Source organism: Synchiropus splendidus, chromosome 4 (assembly GCF_027744825.2).
Source record: "Synchiropus splendidus isolate RoL2022-P1 chromosome 4, RoL_Sspl_1.0, whole genome shotgun sequence".
Classification (NCBI taxonomy): Eukaryota; Metazoa; Chordata; class Actinopteri; order Syngnathiformes; family Callionymidae; genus Synchiropus; species Synchiropus splendidus.
The window spans coordinates 30,013,392-30,040,012 of NC_071337.1; the positions used below are offsets into that span (position 1 = coordinate 30,013,392).

At 41.2% G+C, this 26,621-nt stretch overlaps 2 protein-coding genes across 7 annotated transcripts; one reads left to right on the forward strand and one right to left on the reverse strand.

Annotated features, from left to right (window-relative positions):
• The first annotated feature begins 258 nt into the window (after positions 1–258).
• fndc5b (fibronectin type III domain containing 5b) lies at positions 259–11,126 on the forward strand. 2 transcript variants are annotated; one of them, XM_053864008.1, is made up of 7 exons: positions 259–567; positions 4,152–4,270; positions 5,377–5,575; positions 7,147–7,227; positions 8,105–8,299; positions 9,442–9,553; positions 9,910–11,126. In XM_053864008.1, exons 1-5 carry the CDS (start codon positions 525–527, stop codon positions 8,242–8,244), a joined length of 582 nt encoding a protein of 193 aa, XP_053719983.1. In that variant the 5' UTR covers positions 259–524; the 3' UTR covers positions 8,245–8,299; positions 9,442–9,553; positions 9,910–11,126. The 2 variants fall into 2 exon arrangements, with proteins under 2 accessions (XP_053719983.1, XP_053719982.1); XM_053864007.1 differs by having other exon boundaries at positions 9,442–11,126.
• Positions 11,127–18,399: 7,273 nt separating this feature from the next.
• On the reverse strand, positions 18,400–26,458 carry ldlrap1a (low density lipoprotein receptor adaptor protein 1a). 5 transcript variants are annotated; one of them, XM_053862385.1, is made up of 9 exons: positions 26,286–26,458; positions 22,548–22,690; positions 21,921–22,202; positions 21,686–21,758; positions 21,506–21,574; positions 20,818–20,951; positions 20,717–20,751; positions 20,197–20,228; positions 18,400–19,560 (listed from the first exon to the last, which is right to left on the reverse strand). In XM_053862385.1, the coding sequence occupies exons 1-9, from the start codon at positions 26,368–26,370 to the stop codon at positions 19,514–19,516; spliced, it is 900 nt and encodes a 299-aa protein (XP_053718360.1). In that variant the 5' UTR covers positions 26,371–26,458; the 3' UTR covers positions 18,400–19,513. The 5 variants fall into 5 exon arrangements, with proteins under 5 accessions (XP_053718360.1, XP_053718362.1, XP_053718359.1 ...); XM_053862387.1 differs by lacking the exon at positions 20,197–20,228 and having other exon boundaries at positions 18,401–19,560; positions 21,921–22,035; positions 22,090–22,202; XM_053862384.1 differs by lacking the exon at positions 20,197–20,228 and having other exon boundaries at positions 18,401–19,560.
• Between the last annotated feature and the right edge of the window lie 163 nt (positions 26,459–26,621).

Genomic DNA, 26,621 nt, shown 5'->3' on the forward strand with positions numbered 1-26,621 from the left:
TGGACCTCGTCTCTCACCTGACTTATTTTTATCAGCTCTTTAGAGGTTGATGTCGGTGGGAGGAAAACATATTTCCGTTAACTGAGCAAATCTGGGTTACGAAAAAGGAACAAAAACCAACAGATTCAGTGTAATAATTTGGTAAACACTGACGGGGTGAATGAAGTGCGATTTAACACCTGTCAGGCTGTGTGAGTCTGGTGCGTGTGTGTAAGACGGAGAGAGAGAGAGGGAGAGAGGGAGACAGAGGGAGAGTCTGCAGGTCTCGCACACAGCAGTCACTCCACTCTCTCTCTCATCTGGAAGCTGGTCGTCGACTCCTCGCCGTACAACGTTCAGCTGCTAAACCCCACTGCTTCCTCTCACCTCCCTCCTCACAAATCCCAGTCTGCTGTTGCTCTGCTGCTGCAGTGGTCAGGTTCTCAGGTGATGGTCGCTTCCCGCTGGGCTAGAGGGATGATCTAAATCAGCAGCACAGGATGTGAAGCGTCGCAGGAATTGTAAAACCAGGCTCGTCTGCAGCGATGCTGCTGCTCCTGTTGGGCTTCCTCTGCTCCGTCAATGCTGGTGAGTTCCACTGGACCGATGCGTTATCAGCATGGTGGTTAGAACACAGTGCTGTGAGAAACAGCTGCTGGAGTGTAGGATGCATTTTTGGTGTGCACCCTCATTTAGTGCATTATGCTGAGGCTGTCCAGGTACTTTGCTATGATCCACCACTGTGTTTGGCTGTAAATTACCTCGTGCTATGTCAATGATTCACAGAGAAGTGATGTGATGAGAACACTGTGCTTTGCTTTTTTTTGCTCCTGGTTCTAATGTCAGAAATGGCTTACACATGTCCTGCTCAGCTCAAACTGACATGGATCTTAGAGTAGAAAAAAATGAAAATACTAAAAAGAGACAAACATCAATACGACCTTTCAGATATTTGTGTTTAATTGTAATTGAAGCAAATATACATAGGCAAATCTCAAGCTTCAGCCGAGAACCAAACACCAAGACCGTAGTGACACACTTCAAAAACATTTATTTTATTTTATGTTCTTTTTTTTCTACTGGAAGACTTAGAGCAAAATTCTGTTTTTTTTTAATGTATATATTCATGTATTATTTTTTTGTCTCATTTTTACAACAATTGTTTACTTTTTAAGATTTTTAATGACCTTATTTGCCTTGTCATCCTTATGTATGTGTAGTTTAATTCATTAATTATAAATAACATTAATTTATAGCATTTAAAAAAAAAAACTAAAAAAAAAGAAAAAAATGAAATGTAAATGTATCTTAAAGTAAGTTGTTATCAACACCACAGTGACCAAGAATGCTTTCCTCATTTTAACATTTGTTTACACCAACAACCCAACAAAACAGATAGGGTCAAGAACATTCTTCAGATAACCTCAGAGCCACTGGAGAGGCTCAGAAACATGTGCATCTTCCCTCAAATTACTTTCAGAACAGATACAAAAGGTGTGATTCATTTACCATTCATCGCATTAAAAAAAAAAAAATTATCTATTGACAGCCAGTTCAACTAACAACTAAATTTGGAACACTATGCATGCGGGACACTGTCCATCAAGAAATGCTGAAACAAGTCGTTGTGGGAAATATCAAATGAATCAATTCACACACAAAGACAGCACACATATCCAGCTAATGTCACCTGACTGTACAATAACACAGCATGCAATCACATCACAAGAACAGCTTCCATGATTCAAGAAGATCCCCGCAGAGTTTTCGACCCACACCTCATCTCTACCAGGTCTTACATAACAATCTTAATGATGTCGAATGAAGATGAACAACACATTTTGATTTCATTTAATGCATCGATCATGTGTTGGATTTTAATAAGTCAAGTGTGAGCCGAACAAGTGAATGAGGAAACCTTCAAAACCTTCCTACGGGAAATCCAGGAACTGCAGAACACCACCAAAATGTTATCATGTCTTTGTGCAAATCCATACATTGCTGCCTGAGTTATGCTGCTGACAAACAGAGCAACCAACGCTGCAAAAACATCACCTCCATCTCACCTTGGCATGAGGCCAACGAAGGAAGTTAACTCAGGGATGATAGACGCGTGCAGAAAGTCTGAATATTCAAGCAGCTTTTATGGTTAGGGGCACAAATATACCATTAGCATTTTATGTGCTCACCTTCCTCTGTCTTTGTCACAGAAAAAAAACAGCTTTTTGTCGAGGTGTGAGGTAACGTATGCGTACACTTTCTCCTTTTTCATCTCGCCTGCCTCTGTGATCATTTTTTAGCGAAATGGATGAGCGCTGCTGACCCTCTCGTCTTTCTCAGAAACATGAGGTATGGTTATTATAAAGATGACAGCGCAGAAATGAGGGTCTCTCCCAGCAGTTATTTTATTTCTCCTTTCAAGTCCTAAAATGCAGTCAAAATTGAAACTTGTTCACTCGCGTGTGGACGTTCATATTAATGTCCACTCTGAAGTGTACGAAATGCAAGATTTGTTTTGGGGTATTTTGTCCAAACTCTTCTGCAGCAATCTGATGCCTGTCATTTCTCTTTTTCTATTATTCGATTTTTTAAAAATGCATTATTATTATTGTTGTTGTTTTTTTTTTTTGTTAAGATTATTATTAACTGCCTAACCCACAAATCCCTAAAGCATACCCTTAATTATGACTTGTGTACAGTAACAAACAAACTTTTGTTGAGTTTGCTGACCTCAGTATTTCCATAGTTACACATACACATATGCATCTTCAGTTACCCAGTGGTTAGTCCTGTTCAGGGATTGCGGGGAGTGCTGGAGCCCATCCCAGCAGTCATTGAGCGAGAGGCAGGAATGCACCCTGGACAGGTCGCCAGTCCATCACAGTCCATCACAAACACACCACTCACACACACATCTAGGGGCAATTTTAGAGTGTCCCATTAACCTTGTGAGCATGTCTTTGGGCTGCGGGAGGAAACATGAGAAAAAGCCACACAGGCCGAGAGAGAACATGCAAGCTCCACCAAGAGAGGTCGAGAGCTTGATTCGAACCCGGAACCTTCTTGCTGAGAGGCAGCAACCATTGCGACATTGTGCTGCCCTACATAGTTAGGGTTAGGATGAATTATATGTGATAGACATGCTCGAGTCAACAAGTGACCATCGTCATGACTATATTATTTTTTGTTTTTCCATGTGCACATTTCATATTCTTAATCCGCAGTTACAAACATGTGCCTAACAATTGAAGGCTGGATAAATAAAATGTCTTTCTTTCATCCATTTATCTTGAGATGAGGGGTAATACTTTGAATTTGAAGTTGAATATTTGACTTTTGATAACTTGACTTACTAATTTAAGCATATGTGGAACACTTGAGATTTCTTCAGCTAAATCCCACTTTTCATGTTTGTTAGCTTCAACTTGCTTTCTCATTGAATTATTTGGACTTGAGTAGAAAACTTGAGCTGGAAACTGAACTGCACACACCGCAGCAGCTGAAATAATGTCACATTTTAAATAACATTTTGGGTTGCAAAAATGGTACCAGGCCTTAAAATTTCCCAATTTTGGTTATTGTTGAATGCCAAATGTAACTTATTGTTTAGGTGATTCTCCTCGACGCAAATCACTCCCTTCACTCTTCTTTCTTTCAAAAAGCATGATGTTATGGTGGAGAGACAGTAGAAGTAGTAGTTTTCCAGCTGCAAGTGAACCTCTTCCCTCTCTTGGTTTGAACAGCACATTCTCGCCCGAGGATGAACACTATTGAGGAAGAGTGACAGGCGCTGTGGGCATCCGAATGTCACCTATTGTTCGGATCAATCATAGTGGACTGTCAAACAGTGAAATCTAAACAGCTGTGATGAAGCTTCCGAGACAACACTTGGTTGAGTGTTACCCAACAGACTGTTATGAGCAACCGATGGCACAATGCAGCCCCACAATGACGGAATGAGTCATTTCTCACTGTTTATTACATAACTACAATGTGGCCTTGAGCTGTTTTAAATGTTGCAATTATTCAAAACTGAAAGTTCATTTATGCTACTACCATTCGTAAATCAAACTGTTAAAATATGGTGTGAGTCACAGTGACAAGACAGCTCATATTGTCACTGACTTTTTTTATAATTGACCTGTGTATGTCTGTGTTGTTGTGTGTGTCAGACACGCTGCTGTCAGCACCACTCAATGTGACCATCAGAGAAATTGAAGTCAACTCTGCGGTGGTCACATGGGAGATCCTGGAGGGAGACCCAGTCATTGGGTTCGCCATAACCCAACAGGTGCTTGTTTTTTTTTTTTTTTTTTTTAATGATCATTTGTATGTGACATGGAAGAACAGATTGTTCTGGAAGTTAGAGTCAAGTCCCCTCACAGTAAGCTAATGATGGGCTGTTGAGGCTTCATGAAACAGTATCCTAATTTAATAATACGTTTTTCCTGAAAAGGAGCACTCTGGTTCATGAAGCCTTGTAAGCCCATCACCAGATGTTCATCGTCTCACTGTTATAGCACAGCGTAAATGACCTTTAAGATGTGGTTGTGGTTGCCCACCTGATATAATAATATGCTTGTGCTTTATGGGATGCCACAGTTGCAGGCTGGATAAATAAAATGTCTTTTATCCATTCACCATGAGATGAGGGATAATACTTTGGAATTTGAAGTTGAACACTTGACTTTTGATAACTTTAAATTTAAGACTTGAGATTTCTTCAGCTAAATCCCACTGTTCACGTTTGTTAGCTTCAACTTGCTTTCTCATTGAATTATTTGGACTTGAGTAGAAACTTGAGTAGATGCCTCACATACATTAAATGCCGATTGGAAGCAACAACATTGCTGACAGAAGGTAAATATGAATTACTGAATGAATTATCAGACTTGAATAGAAAAGTTTAACTGTTAAAATAAAAGCTGAAGAATCAGTCAAAACAAAAAAGAAAGCAATAGAAAGTTCTCCTTCTAACTTTTTTATTTGACTTACAAAGTTTCTCTCTATCTCATTAAAAAAAAAATCTCTTCTTGATTGCCGACTAAAAAGAAGGAGCCCCCTGAGTGAGACTGACTGCTGATCTTTTCGGCACCCTGCTGACCTGAGCCAGCAGATCCAGCCAGTTAATAATGTACATGAAGCCTTAGAAGCACTGTTTCATAAAGCCTAATTATATTTGAGAGAAATCCTAGGAGGTTCAGTTGAGTACTTTTATTATTTTTTTTCCAGTCAACAAAGAGTGTTCAGCTTTTAAATGGAGGTGTTTAATAGCTGGAAATACATATCAATGATTTGGAAAACGTGGTTATATTTCAAAAATATATCCAGTATATCGAAAGTGTGATGGCGCACTGGACCAGAACCTCATGCCACGATCATGCTGCTGTGTTGCAGAAAAAGGACGTACGCATGTTGCGGTTCATCCAGGAGGTGAACACCACCACGCGCTCCTGCGCATTGTGGGATCTTGATGAGGACACCGAATATATTGTTCACGTCCAGAGCATCAGCATGGGCGCTACCAGCCCCCCGAGCGAGCCTGTCTTTTTCAGAACCCCAAAAGAATCCGAGAAGATGGCGTCCAAGGGCCCAGGTGATGATCAATCTGAATTATTTGCCTACTTTTTGGCTTGGTTTGCCTTTCACTATCAAACATAACTAGCAGAGCTCAAAGTAAAGATGATGACTCACTCATTCATTTGCTTATGATAAAAGCAAGTGGAAAAAAGTGGGAAAAAAGCTGTGTAAATTAAGTTTCTTTCTTGAATTACACAAACATGTTTTTTTAATCCTGTTCAATGCCCGAGTGAAAACAAAAAAACATCCAAGAAAGGAGCAAGATCATTGAAATGCATTACCTAGATGAATCCTCTTGTAACTGTCTCCCTATGTTTCCCAGCCGCTGAGCTAAAGTGAGACCTATAGAATGAAACAAATTAAACCTCCCCTATGTAATGGCCCATGGCTCAGGGATCACCATGGCAACATGACAGCAAGTAGCGGGAGTGGAGAAGTGAAATAGTGAGAGTGACTGTTGCTGCTGCTCATCATCACCTTGACGATTCATATTCTGCTTGATTAATAAACTATGGTAATTGCACAGAAAAAAAAAGTCAGACAATAAACAAGCAGTTAAAAATGAAGTCAACATCAGCCAGTGGTACTGAAGAGTCAAAAGTCAAAGTCATATATCTCTTTCCATAATAGTGATGCAGTCTAAAATCGTTTTGCCGCTCTCGCAGTGTTGGAACGTTTCCAGGTCTAGGAACCATTTCATGGAGTAAAGAGTTCTAGTACAGATTCACACAGCAAATCCTAAGGCTCTAGGAACCTTGAGAGCTGACTCTTTTCATTGGGTCCGATGGAACCATCCTTACCCCAACGTGATGTGTGAAAGTCGACTCCCACTCAGAGACAGCGTCAGGGATTCTGCAGGACTTTCATTGAAGACTGTGGCTTTAGTGACATTTTTAATGCATGAAATTCTCAATAATTACATCAGTAGTGACAAAGACTGCAACTGCTTCATGGCAACATTGTTGCCTCAAATTGATGAGGAAGTAGAGTTCTGTTTTGCTTCAGTGACCTTTGCCATAATCCAGAGCAAAGGGTTCCAAGAGACATAGCTGCCTTTCTCCAGAGTTTACCCCAAATCTGTAGACAGAGAGGAAGACATCCGCCGTGCAAGCTGCCCGGAGCTGCGGAATCCTGCAGAGAATATCCATAATCCCAGTCAATGTGTGCCGCCATTGTGCAGACATCTCCAAGTGTGGAGAGGTTCCCATCGATTAGCCCGCAAGGTACTTTCCAAACAAACACTCGCGCAGTCAAAGATGAATGAGGTTAGGGAGATTTGAAATGGGTAGCTAAGCAGGAAATGTTGCCAGAAGAGTGTGGCATAAATAAGCACTGTGCGAGTCCAGTTCAAACCTCTAACCTCAAATTGTTCTTCTGTTGCTGCCAGATTCCCTTTCTCTATCAGTGTTGTGTTTCTAATCTTTAATTACACTGGCCAAAGCATTTAATTCCTCAGCTCCCTGTTTGATTCTCTTATCCTTCCCTGCAGAGCTGGGGAGTGTCTGCAATCGGGCTTTTGTGCTCCATGCTAGTGAATATTTCATGTCCTATGTGCTGACTGTGTTTTCTCGGTGTGTTCCTCATCAGAGGGGGTGACCATGGAAGAGGTGGCTCAGCTGAGAGCAGGAGAACTCATCATTATCGTGGTGGTGCTGGTCATGTGGGCAGGTGATGTTCCTCCGCCGAGCTCATTGGGGAGTAGTGGGTGCTTCTGTTTATTAGAAGGTGGGGGGGGATGAACTGTTTTGTGGGAAAGCGACTTTAATGAGAGAGGGAAAAAAAAGAAGTGGGATAATTCGGAATCAAAAAAGGGGCTTGTTAATTGGGACTCTGAGGCGTGATCTGGTGAGCAGCTTCTTTCCCACACAGTCATGAATTATTCCCTTTCTCCCTCTGTGTCCTTCATCTCTGCACACTTCAATTATTTAGATTTCTGGACGACATGCAATCGCAACACTGCTCACTCGGAAACGTCCAGGCGGAGTCAAAATTCTCGACGATATCAATAGGATTTCGGATTTAAGCTGTGGTTCTGGTTGGGGCACATCGCAGCCCTTGATAGGCAATGTTTTTTGAGAAGAGGGGGGTCAGGGATTGAATTTTGGGGAAGGGTTGGGGTTCAGCAGCATTGTACGGTTCGGAAAGGGAGTGTATATGGTTCAGTGTCTCCTGAGAGAGAAGGAGGAATTAAACACTCATTTACAGAGAGTCCATATATTATTAAAAGCTCAACAAGACAGTAGCATACAGGAACTCTGTGGCACCGACCAGAATAAACTGAGCTTGTTTTACGCTCAATGATACCATTGAATATTTTGGACTTCCCTTGCAATATCATTGAACACCACATAGCGTGGCCAGTGGGTGGGGCCTTTACCAGTGAAAATATGATTGAGTTTTTTCATTTACTTTGTTTCCGTTAGCGGTAGTGCAAAGCTTTGCCATAGCAACACGGCCCTATTGCTTTGCTCCCCACTGCTACACTGCATGTAACACAGAATTATGAATCGTGTCCAAGTCATAACTATTAAGCTGTTTTCTGCAGGGGTGATCGCCCTGTTTTGCCGTCAGTATGACATCATCAAGGACAATGAACCCAACAACAACAAGGACAAAGCCAAGAACTCCTCCGAGTGTAGTACCCCTGAACACCCACAGGGAGGACTACTGCGCAGCAACGTCTGAAACGCCATCAACACATCAAGTTTTGCAATAATGAGCATCTTGCATCTCAGGAGAGGTGAGGGCTTTGTTTTTACTGTTCACACTACAGACATCATTCTCAATTATTGCTATCGTCTTGCCATAAAAAAAGGTTATTCAATTATTGTCACCAATGGATTACAAAGGGACGGATGGATAAATGCACATAAGTAACTCTACTCTGTGTGTCTGTGTTTCTCATTTTAAACCTTTCGGCCTCTTAAGATACATTAGCATCGAATGTAATCCGCAGCAGTGCCTTACAGTGACGGCAGCACGAACTGGCCCATGTGAATGCAGGGACGCTATTATCTGTGGGAATTCTATAAATAGTGGAAGTACATACTCCAAAATATAGTGATGGGCATCGTGAAACAGGGCCCTCCTTTTCAGAGGCCGGTAGACGGCACGCTGTGCTCAAAAATATTTCAATTTGAACAGCGATTTAAATGAAACCTCAAGTGACTTTTAAACCGAGAGCGCCACCTACTGAAAATTAGGACACTGTTTCATGAAGCCTCAACAGCACATCACTACCGAAATTATGAGTCATATCGATCTGTAAGATTGGTGCACTGTAATCTTTACATCTCAGCAGATACTAAATTACAATGTGGCCAGTGGTAAGTGAATATTCTGGCGGTGGGCTGCGCGACATATGACTTTATGCTGGTACTGGGAAGTGTGGCGCAGTGCCCCAGTGCCACCTATTGACCAGCCGGCACTGGATGTGGGCACAGATAACAAGAGTTGGTTGCCAGAGTGAAATTTCTTCTTAAGACTCATGACTAACTGTGACGTTTTGTGAACAAATACCAGTGAACTGAGACGTTCAAGTTGGAGTCATTTAGCACTTATGGTCAGAATTACCAATGACATTACATATCAGTCAGTTCCTTTCAAGAGCTTTCTGAATTATGGCCTGTTAAAGGTTCCCTTCTAACTCTATCATGTATATTTGGTTTCTTGTTTTAAATCATTTGTCCACTTAGCCAGACACATTAGCCGACGCCAAATTTCTAATGCAGACTGCTGCAGTTTCTTATAATGGTGTAGAGAACTACTTAACCGCATCTTCTGTATGAGAAAGTTCATCGTACCACTGAGGCCAAACTTTTTATTTAATAGACTTTAATAAACTTTTTTTGTTGTGGTTGCCACGTCTGCTTTCTCTTCCAGACACTGAGACCAACAGATAGCTTCTTGTAACCCACCGCTGTGAAGAACAGGCTCATCACTTCAGGTTCCTGATGGACCGAATGAAGACGTCTTCAAGACAAGGCACACCCAGGTGACCAGAGGGATGACTAAAAACTGACAAGTTTCGGGGGGGGGCGGCACTTGTTACAGCATCAGAAGTCATTACAGGCTCATTTTGCCGTGGGATGTGTCTGGTAATTGGCCTGCGTGGGACTGAACCGTCGAGAGCTTCCACCACACGCAGGCACCTCAGACTGGAGTCAATAAAGGACAGGGCTGTGCTCACCTCCGAATCTGGACAGTGACTCTTTTCTTCTGCTGCTCAACACACCGAAAGGGGGCGTTTCTGCTTGACAAGAGCTTGTTTCATTTTTCTGGCTTCTTTTCATCACCGGTGCTATTGAATCCCTGGGGCGATTCATCAAACATGAATGACTTCTATTTCAGGCACCGACATGTGATGGCGAAAAAGAAGAACAGCTGTTGGTTGTGCCGAAGTTCAGGAGTCAGGACGTGCACGAGAAAACACCAGTATTTGTCAACTACAGTCATTGTTACTCCTGTCTGTTTTCATTACGTCTCCTTAAATAAGCACATCTGGTCATTTGGTGCTCCTTATTAAAGTGTCGACTACAAAACTATGGCTACAGTCAAGCTACTACACGTCCGTTGAAAATGTCGTCCCTGCAAGTATTTTGGCTTCACAAGAATATAAGTGCACATATATCAGCTGTAAATGCAGAACTTATCTTGTTTCAGTTGTTTCGCTCCTCTGATTGGAAGGAGCTGCAAGTTTATAATTGCACAGTTACTCTGAGTAGGATCAATAAATACTGCTTACGTCTGTCATGTACCACTTGGTATGTTTTGCCTGTCGATGATCCTATAATATACACAGCCAACAACAGCTTTTTGTGTTAGAAAGATGTTTATTTTGAGAGTTTTGCTTTGACACGCCGGAGCAGTGGATGTGTAGCTATCTGATGACAACTGCAGCGCCAGAAGAAAAACGATCTTCAGGTGTGTCGAGAACCTTAAATGAGTTTTACATAACTTGCAACGTACATTACAGAATAAAATAACCGCCACGACAGATACTAGATCGATGCCTGCTCACCACTAAATGAACATCACTAAGATCAAATCGATTCATAGCAAGATGATTTCTAACTAAGCCTGAAAGATTTGAAGTTCTACTGTGTGCAAAACGGAGACTTCAAGGTTAAAAGTAATTATAAAGAAAAAAAAAAAGCCTGTGTACTAAAAGATGGCAAAGTCCCATTTTATGTGACATCAAAACCTGTTGAATGACCAACCCATAAAATGCTTTCTTACTCTTTGTGTATAATGTGTCTGATGGTTTGGAAAAGAAATAACAACTGAAGATCAGTAGACAAAAAAGACCTATGAAGAAAGTGAAACTCAGTTTTAAACATGGTTGCAGCAAGTATCCACAGTGATGCTCGTATGTAGTTCATCACAAAACATGTGTATGTATTCTTCACATGGTCCAAATGTGGATTTCCTGGTGGATCAGAAGAGAGTGTAACCCCTGACAACAAAATTTGAAACCAGATCAAGCGCTTTCAGGATCACCCACGCATGAGTGGGCTGGAAAAATGAAATGTAATGTGTGTATTGATCAATAAATCTTTTCAAGCGTTGGTCTTGTTTTAAGAGCACATCTCTCTGCCAAACCCATCAATGCCTCCCACTGAGGTTAAAAAAAAAAAACACCCACAAATGATTCATCTAACATGATTATTCGTGAGTATGTGAAAGGACATGTTAAGTTGTGTTGATGGAGTTTCTGAACAAGAATTTGCTGTAGTCTGCTCTCATGGATTCCTAAATCTAACCAAAAAAATTGAATCATAAATCATCAAAATTTGTTTGGAACCTAGTTTACCAATGTCTGTTTAATAGAGTGTCTGGGGATGTTTCTATGGCTGAATGGAGAAGTAATCGCCCCCATCTGGTTTAAAAATGCTTGCAAAATTCCAAATATTAAAAGCGCCTCCTGACATCTTCATAAGATGACAGCACCAACGAACATTCTCAGAGCTCTGCTCGTCCACCATTTTAATGGGTTTCCACTACGCCTGCTAATGATGCCGCTGCACTCCTTTGTTCACAAGGTTTATTCACTTCTATATTTCTCTAGTCACCGCAAATCAGACTCCAGTGGCTGAAGTTAGCGCCTGCCGTGTAGGCAAAAGCTAAACAATCGACAAACTTGTAAATCTGACAGAGATGTGTTCAACAAATCTGTTACTGACTTGTTTACAATAATTGCAAAGGGAGGTAGAAATCCACTTCCTACAAGAAACTAGTGAAAAGACCACAAATAGACTGACAAACACACGCATCACTGGGCACAGCTATGATGGAACTCCTGAACTGAAGGTCTAAATTTAACCCTCATCCATGTTGTTCAAAAAATGCACCCAGGGACCACAGCATATAGAGCAGGGCGTGCTCAAAAGGCCGGGGTGGTGCACACACAGTCTAACCAATGAGCTCTCAGCTGAAACAAGCAGCACCAGGCTGACAAATGTCCTAAGACACCTGATGGGAGGAAAGGTGTCCGGTTCAGTCAGAAGGAACAAAGGCCTGCTCCCACTTCGTGGTTTACATGTTTGAGCTTCAATGGGGAAATGATAGATTTTTGGAAATTACGATTTACACATCCTCATAAAGATGTGCTAAGTTTCAACTTGGAAAGTGTTGATCTTAACAGAGAATCTTCCAACAATAGATCCTGCTTCAAAAGCTTCAGATACATGATACCGCTGATGCAACTCAATGCAAGAGTGTGTCACTTTGGACGGCGCAGATCGGACTGACTGTGTGAAGGGCTGTTTGATGTGGAAAGTCTTCTTTGGCTCAGGAGTAAATCTCTTCTCAACCATTCAAAGACTGAACTGCGCACTTCAGAGAACCACAGTGCGTCATCGATGCAAGTATCTAATCGAGGCAATCACACGAGTGTGCGAGGAAGGTGATTGAAGTGCTTCTGAGCATTATGCAAGGCTGCTGCTCCCGGCAATCCAGAGACTGGCGCTTTAGATTTTTAGCCTCAATCCTCGTATTAGCAGGAGTCCTCCGCTGAAAAGGGAAAAGAACCATGAACTGCTGTGAAATCAAGGCCAAGAAAGAAATATTGGTCCTGCATTATGTCATGCAGTGTTTTTCAACCGGTGTGTCCTGGCACCCTAGTGTAATTGACATATGGTAGCTTTGCATCAAAATTATGCATAAGATGTGTGCAAAACAAGTTATATCAAGATTACGTTTTTTGACCGGTCCTACAAAGAACTACAAAAATGGACGATGTCAGTGGCCGAGGCATTTAGAACAGCTAAACAAGGCTGTTTTAAAAATGAAATTGACTTGCGTGTCATCTTGGCACGACTTTAGTTAGCATTTCAACATGTTCATTTCATGGCCAAAACCACACGCATCACACTCCTGACTGAGATGCTGATTTGAGCTGTGTGTGGAGATGTTCTCCTCCCCCCTCAGTTCACGTGTTCACCTCATTCTTGTCGTGGACATCATGAAGTTCACAGTTTTATCCATCTAAGAGGAGTATTTTTGTGTTTTAGTACGTGGCAAAATCGTGTCGTCACATCTGTGACAGCAGCTCCGGAGAGATTCACAGATTTTGACAGATATCGAAGTTCAGACCCAGGACGAGTCATTGAAAGTGGTTCTTAAGAAAACCTGCAGGAGCTGGTCATGTCTGCCAAACTGCAGTCTGTTTGCTGCACGGACTGGGAGGGATCCTGGAGCTGTGCAGCCGTCAAAGACAAACTTAATCAATAGAGCCTTCAGAGCTCAATTTCTTCGGATAGGCAAACCCATGTTCCTCTCCCAAGCAGCCACAAACACACATCTCTCAAGGCAATATGTAGCAGCTTTTAAGCTCCAAAAGCGGCTCTGTTTACAATGCGCAGTGAAGTCCCATGATCTTTTGATGGATACACGAGCAAACTAGTGCAGAACAAACAAACCATCATTTATGCCTATTTTTTATATTAAATTTCTAAAAAAATTAATGGTTCTTTCATGATTCTTTCACACCTCACTACATAGAAAGGTGACGTTTCTTCTTGCTACAAGAGTAGACAACATGGGCACCTTTCAATTTGAGAGATTTTAATTTTAGAACCAAAAGTGTCTTATTATTATTATTATCACTCCATTAATGACATCATTGTATTTTGTGTGTATTTATTTATTTAGTTTTTTGCCCCGTAATATGTCCCTCCACACAAGTTTGTAATTTGGCTCTGTCAAATGATGAATTGCTCTCCTCTGATCTGTATTCTCGCCTGAACAAGTTCAGGCGCTGGTCAACGGGACCTGCTGTTGTTAATTGAAATTAGGTTTTTTAGGTGTGACGGGGAGCAGCATTTGAACCCTGAGAAAATGACTCTATTTCCCGCACCATCACAGTTCATTACTCGTATGAGGGAGTAGATAAAAGAGCCAATGTGATTTCTGAGTGTAATACCACTGAACACTGGGCACTAATGTGGTTAGATGGTTCTAATTCGGGCTCATGCACACACTCTTAGTCACTGAGTCACGCACCGAGTCGATTCCTGGCACCGGCCCAAACTGAGTCACAGAGTGGATCCGACTCAGTCACTATCTGTCGCTGCAGGAGGCGATTCCACGGATGTGGGAGGTGAGCCCTCGATGAAGCGCGAGAGCTTTCACAGCTGTGATCCAGAAGCACACACACAGCCTCAGGGAAGCTCAGGAAAGCCACAGGACAGCACTAGTTTTTCCCCCTCTGTGGCCCGGCTCTGCTGCGTTTTTTGTTCTGTTAATGAAAACTCATCTGTTGTTACACAGTTTGCTGACATTAATAATTCATTGAATCACTGAGCCAGACACTGACAAGGAGATTTTACTTTACAGCAACGTTCTGCTCCCTCATCTGAAAGTGCTCAGCAGAGTGCAGGGGCTAGGAATCCAGAACCATGACACTCTTTCACTGTAATGACGTTGGTTTTTGATGACTTCATGAAAATACCGTCGATGGAACCCATTTATGAAGTGTTTTCACTCATTTACTTTGGTTGGCGGACTTTAATGAAAAATGTTTATGCAGCACAACCTGCAGATTTTTTGTTGTTGACAGTTTTGTTTACTATTGCAACAACACAAAATCACAAAACATTTTTTCAGGTGACAATGCGCACACCGGATGATGTCAAATAATATCACATTTTTCTCTCCCAAGGCGTGACAAGCGCGACCTCCATCATACGGGCAGTTACAAGGCATGACAGGTAAGCTATACATTTTATACCTCAAGGAGCTTACATGAGTAGCGATCAGTGGCCACCAGTGAATCACAAAAGCTGTCTGTCTTAGTTGAGCTTCAGATAGTGATGAGACTTCAGTGTATTCCCAACTGAAGCCATCTTTTATTTTATATTAAAGTCATCCCTTTGGAGCAGGAAGAAGGAAGATGTGACTATTTTCTACTTCTCTGCTTTCATTTGATCGCCTAGTCTCAAAACCGTGACTTATTTAAAGGAAGGATCCGTCTGCTCATTCTTATTTAGTCTCTTTCATCAAGGATGTTTTGGCTATGACAACACAGTGTATGGTGTGGTGCACCTGGAACTGTTGCACTATACTACAGTATGTGTAAACATGTTCCCTGGGAAAGATTGTTTCTATGTAATTCATCAATTGTTATTTCCATCAAATAATTATTTACAATTTCTCGTCCAAAATAATGCCTTCAGACTAGTTCTCAAATATTTTGTGTATAGCATATTGTTTAATTTGGAGCCAAAGTTTGGTACAGTGTGTGCGTGTGGTAGTTTTTGTGGTTGCCGCTAATGTGAGGAGACATTTTGAAGGCAGCCATTTAAACAGCAGTGCCATTCTATAAATCGAGATGAAAAAGGTTTCCACTATTCCCAGCTATTCATTTGCTCAGGTAGGGCTGAGTCGCATGGCACACAAATGTACAGTAGAACACACACTCTTACGACGTACACTTGTGTATCATAGCAAGGTGGTGGTATTATGCTGCAGCAACCTCCAGGACTTTCTCACTGTGCTGCTGCAGCACTGGGCACAAAACATATGAGAACTGTTTACAGAAAAGCAGGAAGTAAGTAACAAAACTCACAATAAACTATATCACCCGGAATTCTGACAGATCGTCTCTATGCATGTGCCACAGTGGCAAATCTTTCAACTCATTTATTTCAGCGACACAAATGTACCACCAAAGTAAAGATGCAGTGTCTGCACATTTATAGGCATGTGGAATACACAAACCTGGCCATCATCGTCGTGTCAGTAACAGGGTCCATCCATCCCTTTCCTATTTTGGAGGGAGGAAATTGCATTTTGTTTCCCCCCAAAATGCAAACCCTCCTCACCACAGCAGTGATGAAAAATGCTGTCAGTGAAGGCCGACAGCGACTGTGTGAATGTGGACACTGCTGGACGCCCATCGACCTTGATGGTGTGATTCACAGCACAGGTGTGAGGCAGCCGCCAAACAACAGCTCGGCCTCACACACACAGAGTGTTGAACTTACGGAGGGGGGCTCTTTTTGGGCTCCTGGAGGAAACCCAACCAAGCATAAGACAACATTCAATTTTCACACAGAGAGAACCCAGATTCGCCCTTAAAGAGGGCTCCAGTCCTGAACAAACGCCTTGCTGAGACAAGTGCTCAGAGCAACATCAACAAGCTTTCATCAGCTTTCATCATGGGTGTCTTGGTTATGACATGTCATACAATGTGATGCACATACAAACAACACGCTGTGAAATGTTCCCTATGAAAGATATATGTGATTGTATGGGCATTAGTAACGTAACGTAACGTAGCGTAACGTAACGTAGCGTAGCGTAACGTAGCGTAACGTAACAAAACTAACTAAACGCACTCGACTTCGAGTACTAAATCTCAGTATAGAAGGAGGAAGTAAAAAATACAAAAATAAAACAGGAACACTCTACTATATAATAATTAAGGGAGCCGGATAAAACAAATTCAATACAAAAACACAACGTGAGATGGCGATAGAGTCCAAAACCAAAAACCAAAACAGTCAGATGAATCAAACAAGCGTCCGCAAGTGCGTAGCAAGACACACTGGAAAACCAAAGGAGATCAATCAGTAAAAACTCACGAAATGACAGCGCATGGCAAAATGTCCATGGTCCAAAGATGAATCATTCAGGATGTGGAGACGAACGCGGAGGGTCATACCACGGTGAATACATGTGACGGACTGACTGCAGGTATGCAACACAACGCAACGCAACGTAACGTAACGTAACGTAACGTAACGTAACGTAACGTAACGTAACCGAGCAATTATGTGAACAAATTAAATGACAGGACAAGACATCAAAGTATATATATCAGATCAGATCAATGCAACATTAATCTGATCCGTAATCCTCTCCTGCCATCGAGAGGGAAACTTGTGATACATTAGACAGATCAACATGTGTCTCTGGTGGATTACAAAGTCGCATTACAAGCCTGCACTGCTCTCCCTTCTGCATCTGTTGTCACTTAGGCAAAACAGTTTCATTTGGGCGATGGGTTTCCCATCAAAAGGTGCCATCTGCTAGCCTGGGGATCATTGTGCATTATGATGGCAAATTATTCTTTACCAATCTGGCTGTGTACTTCAGTACAATGGTGATGCTAGACAGTGAGATCAAGTAGTTGTGTGGCTGAGATGAAAGCATCTCGGTGTCATTGAATGCAGGTTGACGTGACACATGCTAATGATGACTTCTGTAAAGCGCCGCAGCCATCAGTCTTGTCGGACTCACACCGAACACCATCAGTCGAGACAGGCGTCGGCGACGCTGCGCGCTCGCCAAGGGGACACTGGCCAAGGTGAGACGGAGCATCCTGGCCTCGTCCTGTGCCAGGCTGCTGATGGGCAGCCAAATGAGGAAATGGCATTGTGCCACTGAAAGCCTTGGATGCTCTGTAATTGGATTTTGGTCAGGAATACTGTTTGAGGAACATGATTTATGGGATGAGCTTCTTATTTTGACAAGAGTTCAACATTTTAAGTCATGCGAGTGGAATGTGGTTATGAAACAATGACGAGTGCCAAAAATGTGTTGACAGGATATTTTAACCAAAATATGCTAAATTCTGGGATCAAACTTTACTTAAATGCAACAAAAATCTCAAGAGGTCTGGGCAGAAAAGCATGAGTGTCAGGGGACCTAGTTTGAATTGGATCTTGACACAAATCTAAATAATCTCAAAATGCCTGCGTGTGAACAGATGTGCACGTCTGTCCCAGGAGTCTCCTGCTGAGATGAAATTATAGTCGCTTTCCTTCAATTCATCCATTAATTCTTCCCCCGTTTTTTTTCCAGGGCTAAGGTTGGGACAAAAAAAACAAAAAATCTCCGTCCATGCCCTTGTGCCAGGCCTGCCTCGCCCCGGCGCTCACGTTGACTGCTCCTTCTCTCTCATGACCTCTCAGCTGGGAAAGTTCACGCACGCTTTTATCAAACTTCTCTCCGGAACTCTTAAATAATACAAGCGACTAAGCCATCACGTCGGGACGAATTGTGGGGAAAAAAGAGGCGGCTTCACTGCGCTTCAGCCTGTTACGTAGATAGGCTGCGTGACTTGCAGGCCTCCAGAGAGGTCCGGCTCACATGGGGAACGTGACAGGGAACGTGGATGTTCCGTATCTAACAGCTGTGTCGAGGAATCTGGGACGTGATCTCACACTCCAATATACCTACCTCATTATTTATTTGTGGTGATCGTTCATCAAGACGTTTGCTGGGTCAAAAATAATAACAATAATCAATGAAACGTGACCACATCGCCTGTGTGGAGTGAAAACGCAATGACTGTAGAAGTACTGACATCTGGTGGTCAAAGGCTGAACCCACAGCTTGACCTTATTTAAGGGTAACCCACTGCAGAAAGTAATATGATTAACGTCATGAAAAAGAAAAAAAAATGACAGAAAAAAATGATGGACAAACACAGTAAACACATCATCATCAGGACCCATCATGAGGAAATAAAAAACACCAATCAGTATGACGTTATTACAAGTTTTATGTCATTATTCAATCTTTAACTAAACGAAGGTGGAAAAATTGGCAATATTAAATAGTCGAAGGCTCTTCAGTCCGGTGTAACACACTACACGTCGAGGACCAATGATACAGAATGGAAGAGCCATTCAAACCAATAAAAGCAAAACAATATCAACAATAAAATAACAGATATTAATGAATTTGAATCTAATTAAAATCTTTTCTGCAACGATTAACAGAAAAATCCCAGACAATTATAGATAAAAAGCAAATTCAATGCCCCGAACAGGAAAAATAGTGACTGACAGAAAGATGGCTACTTAAAAACATCAGTTGAAATATCTAGTAACATTAACTTTTGGGACGTGAGTAGCATATTTTTATTGGCACAAAATAGAAATACAAATAAAACTAGGTTTGTTCCACAGCCAAGTGCCACAGTAACTTATTCAGAGTCCAGGCTACAAGATATCATGAAACAGTGTTGCAGGGTTGATGAAACAGTGTCCTAATGTTCAGGCCACATTGAATTAGTTGTTCAAGAACAAACATTTTACGGCAGACAGTGCCATCTCTACAAATATCAATCATATTAAATAAAAAAAGACCATAAATCCAAGTAAAGAACAAGGTTTTTCAATTATTCTTGTAAAGTAACTTACACAGTGTTGCATGTGAGTCGCTTAACATTCGCTTTGGTACAGTACTGACAACATAAAAATCTGCATAAATTTTTTTTTGCTGAAATAATTAATAGAATTATTATTGCTAAAATTCATAACCAAGGGCTGTTCATAACACACACTAATGAGCTAAACAAGATATTCTCATAAATGCTGAAGTTGAGAAGGTGAATCGTTCTAATCTCTCCAACCAAACCTGGTGACATTGACTCATGATATAGACGATCAACTGCTGCCATAGTTCACATCCCAAACATGTCCAAGCAGCCAGTCATGAGGGATCAACCCAAAGTCCAGGATCTGGGGGCTTGTGCGGGACAGGGCCAGTCTGCAAGAGGACGCAAGTCACAATACAAAGAGTGTCACTGAAAGAAAATGAATGGCGAGAAACTGAGTAAAAGTGACAACAAACAGTTATAATGAAAAGGTACAATGTTGTCAAGAGATATCAGGACAGTTTGATGCAATGCGCTTTCATGACTTCAAACCATGATACAAATTTACTTCCATTTGCTCTATTAAAAAGACAAGACAGTGGATGTGTTGTTTTATCATGATCCAAAAACATTTCATTTTGGGAGACTTGATCTACAAACCCTCCCAATCAGGGGCATTTTTTAAGAAGCCTAGCTGTCTCGGAAACACAGACAACAAACACACTAGATAGCAATAACAACACTTGCTGGACAACCATGTGACAGAGCAAACTCTGGCGTCACCGATGACATTTTGCGAGACTTCATTTATTGGCTATTTTTTCACTGTACTTAATTTAATTTCCCACACAATGTCATGTGACTTTATTAACAGCCAGTGTTATATTATTGGTGTAGCAGCAGAGCTGACTTTCTCATTCATATTTGCTAAACAACAATTTAATAACAAACATGAAAGTTGGATGAGTACAAATACTAAACTACTCTACTAGCAATATTACTCTAAATAACAAGGTGCTCAACATTACCTGCAAATGAACCACAGCTGTCCAAATCACAGCTGGAGACAGAAAGCACAACAATGCTGAGAGACACTTTAAGGCTCATGTTTGAGTTAAGGATTTTCCAGTACTATCTACTTCCCAAAATGTGCAGTACATGCACACATACGTGTTTGTATATAAATATATATTGTGAATGTGTTAAAGTACTGACTGTAGCCATTTTTACAGTACACCGTACTGTTCCATGCAACTTATTTACATATATTAAATAGCCACACTGAAAAAAATGAAGAGCTAAGCTCACAATTATTTGCAAAAGCTGTCCAGATGGGGAAAATAGTTTTGCATCCTGTGGATGGCGGATGGCAGTGAAGAAAGAGCTATCAAGGTGGTGGTGGGGTGAATGAAAATATACATTGGAATAAATCATGAATAAACAACAACAAAAAATGTTTTCCCGATATTTTTCACTGGATATCAAAAGTCCAAGTTGGTTTACAATGTACTGCATAATATAATAATGAGGGGGTAAGAAATATCCAACCTGGAAAAGGCTTCTTCCAAGCTCTCCTCTGTCAACTGGATTTAAAAAAAGAGTATGTGAAAAGGCAATGTTTTTTTTACACTTTAAAGACATCGCCTTACCCAAGCAGCAGGATTAATCTCAGACTCAGCAGCATTCTGGTTGTTCAGCAGATTTCCATCCTTGTTCCTCTTTGTCTCCATGGCAACTTCAACACTTTTGTCCAAGTCCAGCAGGTTTTCTCTGGTGAGCGTCTCTGACAAAGAGAAATGACCAGCGAGTGACACCTTTTCACAAAATATCATTGCAGTAGCAGGACTAAGTTGTTCAGCCAATGCAAAGTGTCTTGCAACAGATGGCTGCGCTGATGGTGGTGTATTGTCTATGACTCAACGTTCCAACCACCAATAATGGGAAATGGGAAACCTTAGTGACCCCGTTAATAATGGTACTCTTCCTTGAGTGAGATTGATTCAGTGGTTATAGTGTCTCTAAAATATCCATTATTTAACAGCTAAATGCAAGAAAGACAGAAGTCTGTCCGTCGCAACAATGTTTCATCCTTGTAATAAAACTAGAAAGGATCACAAGACAGCACAGCTTCCACCCACTTCTGACCAGTCCTGAAGGTTGTATTGAAATACGGTCATTTTTTAGTTATCATGTTTACAAAATTTGAAAAAATAAATCAATTTACAGATCTCAGAAGTGATATTGGTCTCACAGAAAACACCTATAAGGATGTGTGTGCATTGTGTGTTAATATACTGTACAGTATATATCTGCATAAACATTCATGTTAAGCATTACCGGTTTCTTTCCAGACCACGTCACTATTTTTGCTGGCCACAATATCAGAACCAAATGATGTGACTTTCTCTGAAGACAAAGTGAGATAATGGTATGAGAACAGCAAGTTCCAGATCACTGTCAAGCTACAACAAGGGGTACAATAAAACACAGACTGATGAAACGAGCCTGGGTGTGTACCTTCTTTGGCTTCTTCCAAGCATTCCTGGGACAGAGAGAAGGCCTGGGCTACCGTCAGCACGACAGCCTGAGCCTAGGGAGCAGAAGATGATCAAGATATCTCTCACTCAACAAAAAGTAGGAGGACAAACAAAGGGAGTTATGTACTACTGTACAAGACACAGCTGCAGGCTTCATCTATTCGCTGTGGAACTTCTGTGACACAAGTGATACTTTGGGTTTGCATTTAACCTACCACTTTTTTCTTGGCGCAAGAGAAGGCATGGCACTCCAAGGTCCCACTGACGGTGTTTTGAGTGATGTAAGCAAACACATTGACATACACCTTGTCCACTATGCAGTAGGAAACCCTGCACACAGGGTTAAGGTGAAACACAGTGGGGCATGACACAAACAAAACCCACCTGCGTATGGAGACATTGGCTATCAATTCACTGGTGCTCCTGTCATGCATACAGAGACCCTGAGAAGAAACGTTCAACGAAACCTTCTGAGACTTCTTCCCACTTGCTTTGGCCTGCAACACAAAAAAAGAGAAAGAGAGTCTCAAATTATAGCATAGAGATGACATTACCATTCTGTTAATTCCCTTTATGTCTTCACAAATGGGGTAGGTCCAGCTTTGCTCCCAAAAGCACACATTTTCATGCAAATAGAGGAGGCTGGCCCACGTGGTCAAGAGCCACTACAGATCAAATTGATGAAAGAATTGCTAGGAAACAAGCTCATGATGGATATGTTTCTGCAACATGTGAAACATGGTCAGGCATCTGTAGCGAACCGAGAAGCAACACAGAGGTTGGTCATCTTTCTGCTTCACTTCTATTTCACACTAACACGCAAATAGGCATGGAGTGCTCACCGTGGCGATGATCCTTTTAACCGCTGCAGCAGATACATCTTCCCCTTTGGGCTGATCCACAAGTGTCATGCCAAGGTACCCGAGGTTAAACGTCATGCCGTCTAAAATGGCTTCCCTTGTGTCCGTCCAGTTCTCTGGAAGTTCTTAACCAGACAAAGATATCAATGAGTCATCTTTTTCAGAAGCCAAATTCAATACCGTTTCCTCACCCTCACATTGTGGTCATGAAATAAGTCACCGAGATCAGAGGGAGGAAAACACTTGGACAATGAATCCACACAATGGGTAGGTGGAAAAAGTAGGCCAAAGGCGGCAAGCAACTAAACTCATGAGCAATGTGCACGGGATTTATGTGTCACCGTATTGTGGAATTACAGAAACACAATTGGTTCTCTTGAAATGTCTCGAAACATTGACTCCTAAAGGAACAGTTGCTTCACTTAGATCTCATATCAGTTCATGCACTGTGTGCTCCGGAACATTCCTCAGAGGGAGATAGACTGAAGCAGACGATAAGTTGTTCGACAAGGTCATGGATCTTTTTTTTTTTTTTTTTTTATCCACCACTTCCACATACTAGAATGCAGTTTTTGATTCAACAATAAAAATCACAACTGACTTTTAGTAAAAACATTCAACCCTTATTTTAGATTCCAGCAGACTCACAATATCGATAACTTGCATATTTATTGACAGACGATGTTTGGCTTTAATGTCAGTGAGAATCTGTACACACAAAATGTATTTAATGAGAGTTTTATTTTCAATACCTGTGAGGTTTCTTTAAACCTGAAATATCAAAGGCTTGCTTGCCCCAATAAGTAGGGATGGCTTCCTGGTTGTTTTGTACCGACGACGATGAACCACAGATAGAATGACGTCGTCATTTCCAGGCCAGACTCATTCACAAGGTTTTTGTGGATGTAAATGTGTAGCAAAAATGATTTCATAATTAAAAGGTAAAAACAATCCCCATACAAAATTGCATAAACGCAACACATTGCTCACTCAAAAGGTGTCATGGCTGTAAATGGACTTGAGTGTCGAATGTTGACGGAGAATTAGGCCTTCTGTGTTGCACATTGACACCAAAGTGTTTTAATTGAGCCAAATGTTTCAAATTTATGAAGAATAAAGGCAGCTTGCTACTTGCTATGCATTACACATTATGTGGGCTTGCACTTCAGGCTAGCACATGATCTATGTAAGTGAATAGTGAGACTGAAAGGGGTGGTCCATTATTGCACCATTAATTATCGTGATATTTTTATTTTATCTTACACCCCCTAAAGATAATATATATATATATATATATATATATATATATATATATATATATATATATATATATATATATACACACACAGTATCTTGGTTGATGGATGCAATACACGTGCTGGTCACTTTAACATGAACCTTTTTCTTAGACCTTCTTGATTATTTATTGGGATTTCAGAAGGTTTCTGAAAGTGTAACTCTTAGTCAATTGACCAGACTTCCAGGTTGATGGGGAAAAGGGTGGATGCATTGCAAGTCCACATCACTAGACACTGGATTTTACACAATATAATCAGTAAACAGAGCAGAATACAAAGATTAAACGAAAGCTGTCATGAATGCAAACAGCCTTATCCAACAATGTCAAGGACAGTGAGCACAGATTTTGACCTACAAACCACGAGATGATCTAGCTAATGTGAGGCTTAACATCTTTAGGTCACCCTTTTGCATTTTATAAAATATTTAATACTTAAAATACTCTTGAATTGCTTTTTTTGTTTAATTCTCATTCAATCCAAGGTGAAATGGATGTTTCACCTTGAATATTGAGCTGCTCCATTTGCTTCAAAAATGTTTTTTTTTTCTGGAATAGAAAATAAGCCACTTGACTGGAACATTCTTTGAATCATTCTTAGTTCTCTTCAGGTGGTCTCCTACTCTTTGCCATTTGTATCAATATTGAATGAAAAGAAACTGAAGATTGAATCACTAGCACCGTACAGTACTTTGCTTCCACTTGAGTCAAAGTTTACATCTTAACTAACTAACTGGGTCCTGTCTTATTGCTCTGCACAATTCCTTGACTGGTTAGTGATAACATACATCAGAAGCCCCACACTACACATCATTTTCCTACCTCACACATTTGTGTTCTCAAGCAGCAGCTATGGCATGAGTCCACAATTTTCCACACCATTTTCCATATTGCAATTTTAGATTGAATAAGCTTAGGAGGGCAATGACCTGCAGCATTCCAGCCTTGTTAGAAGGCTTTCCCTCAGTCACCCCCCTGCCTGGCCATTCCTGTGCAACTTTATGGCTCAGATCAAGGAAGATTTAGCCTACAAAGGGGGCCTTAAGATTTATTCAGGGAACACTGGATTTATGTCGAAACTGCCTGGGTGAGATCCTGTAGAGGAGACTGGTCTTACATCAAGGCACTTGAACTGGACAATCCACATCTTGACCATCACCCTTCATGAATGGTCACAAGCACAGAAAACTTGAGCACTAAGATTTGCCTCCTTCCTAAAAAATGAGCAGGCAATATTTGTGGATCATGTATAACTATGTTTAAAGTCATACTGGACTCCAACCTTGCCCAAAAGGAGATGAGTGAGTCATCACGGGCCAATTTCTGTGTAGGACAGGCCTTTTGCCCCCATTGTATTCAAACTGTTTTGACAAGTGAATCATGATAGAACAAGGGCAGACAATTCAACCTGCTCACTATATAATGTGACTGTTGTGAGGGGCAGTCGAGCCCAAAGAAAGGAGGCGATGATATGATGAAAAACTAAGTAGTAGTAGTAGTAGTAGTAGAGTATTGATGTGACGACCATGAAAATAAATAAATAAATAAAACAAGGAAGTTATATGTCAATTGCACTGAAAATGAACAAAAATAGAATGCGCAAAATGAAATTGTCAAAGAATTTTAAAGTGAAGTGTAATATTTCGACCAGCGGATTCATTTATGAAACCAGATGAAAACAATAATTGATAGATCTGACGTATCCAGATCATGCCACTGCCCGGGTTGAGCATGCAACGGGTGACTCCAGACCTGCTAAAAACAACCTAAGAGAAAAATTCCAGTCACTCTGTCATGTCTGGGTAGATTCAATTTGTCATATGGCTCATGGCTTACTTTTGAATTCCAGAAAGGGGAAAATTACCCCAACAACCACTCAAAGTTCCTCCAAAGCACGTAGATGGTGGATCATCTGTTCTTTGTAAAATTTTTAATATCTAATTAAAATCTATTTGCAACGTTTCATGTCATTTTGCAAACTGACAGCTCGTTCAACCACATAACTTCCAACAAAGGTAAAAAAAAAAAAAAAAAAAGAAAACGTTGCCACAAAAATGACCTAAAAATAACACAAGTCACAACAATTCGAACTCAAGGTTGACGCATAATATGCCAAACCTTTAATTTAACTGTACCTTTCTCGGTTATAAGTCGACATATCCATTTCCAAAATAATGTCACAGAAAATAAATTTTGAGACCACATACGAGTAAAAAAAAAATATAGACAAAACGGCAAAACAGGAAAGATAATAGTAGAGTAATATAATTTCTTTTCTTTTTTTTAATCAAAGGTATTGATAATATGAATGTATATCCTCCCGGGGTTGACACGTGACATTCACACTGAGTATTTCATGAGGCAAACAAACCGATCGGTCGGTGTTTCCAAGAAAGTGAACGAACAACGACAGTTTGACTCACTTTTGTGTCTCCCGCTGGTCCACGACTGCTTGGTCACACTTGGACTCCTTATAATAGCTCTTCCGGCGGACTTGATCGCGTGCATGTCGGCGCTTACAGAAGTGTCAGGCACTGAGGTGATGCTGCCGAAAACTCCACACAAGTCACCCCACCAGTGGATACACCTGCATGTCACTTCCATTCTATGAAAAAGTGCTATGCCCTCAAACGGGTTTCGCTATTGGTTTAGCCACTCAGTGAGCCCGCCTCGCGCCTGAGGATTGTTTTGATTGGCTCTCAGTCCTGGGCTCCACCCTCCCTCTAAACTCTCCCATCCAACTATCCCCGTGGTCTCGG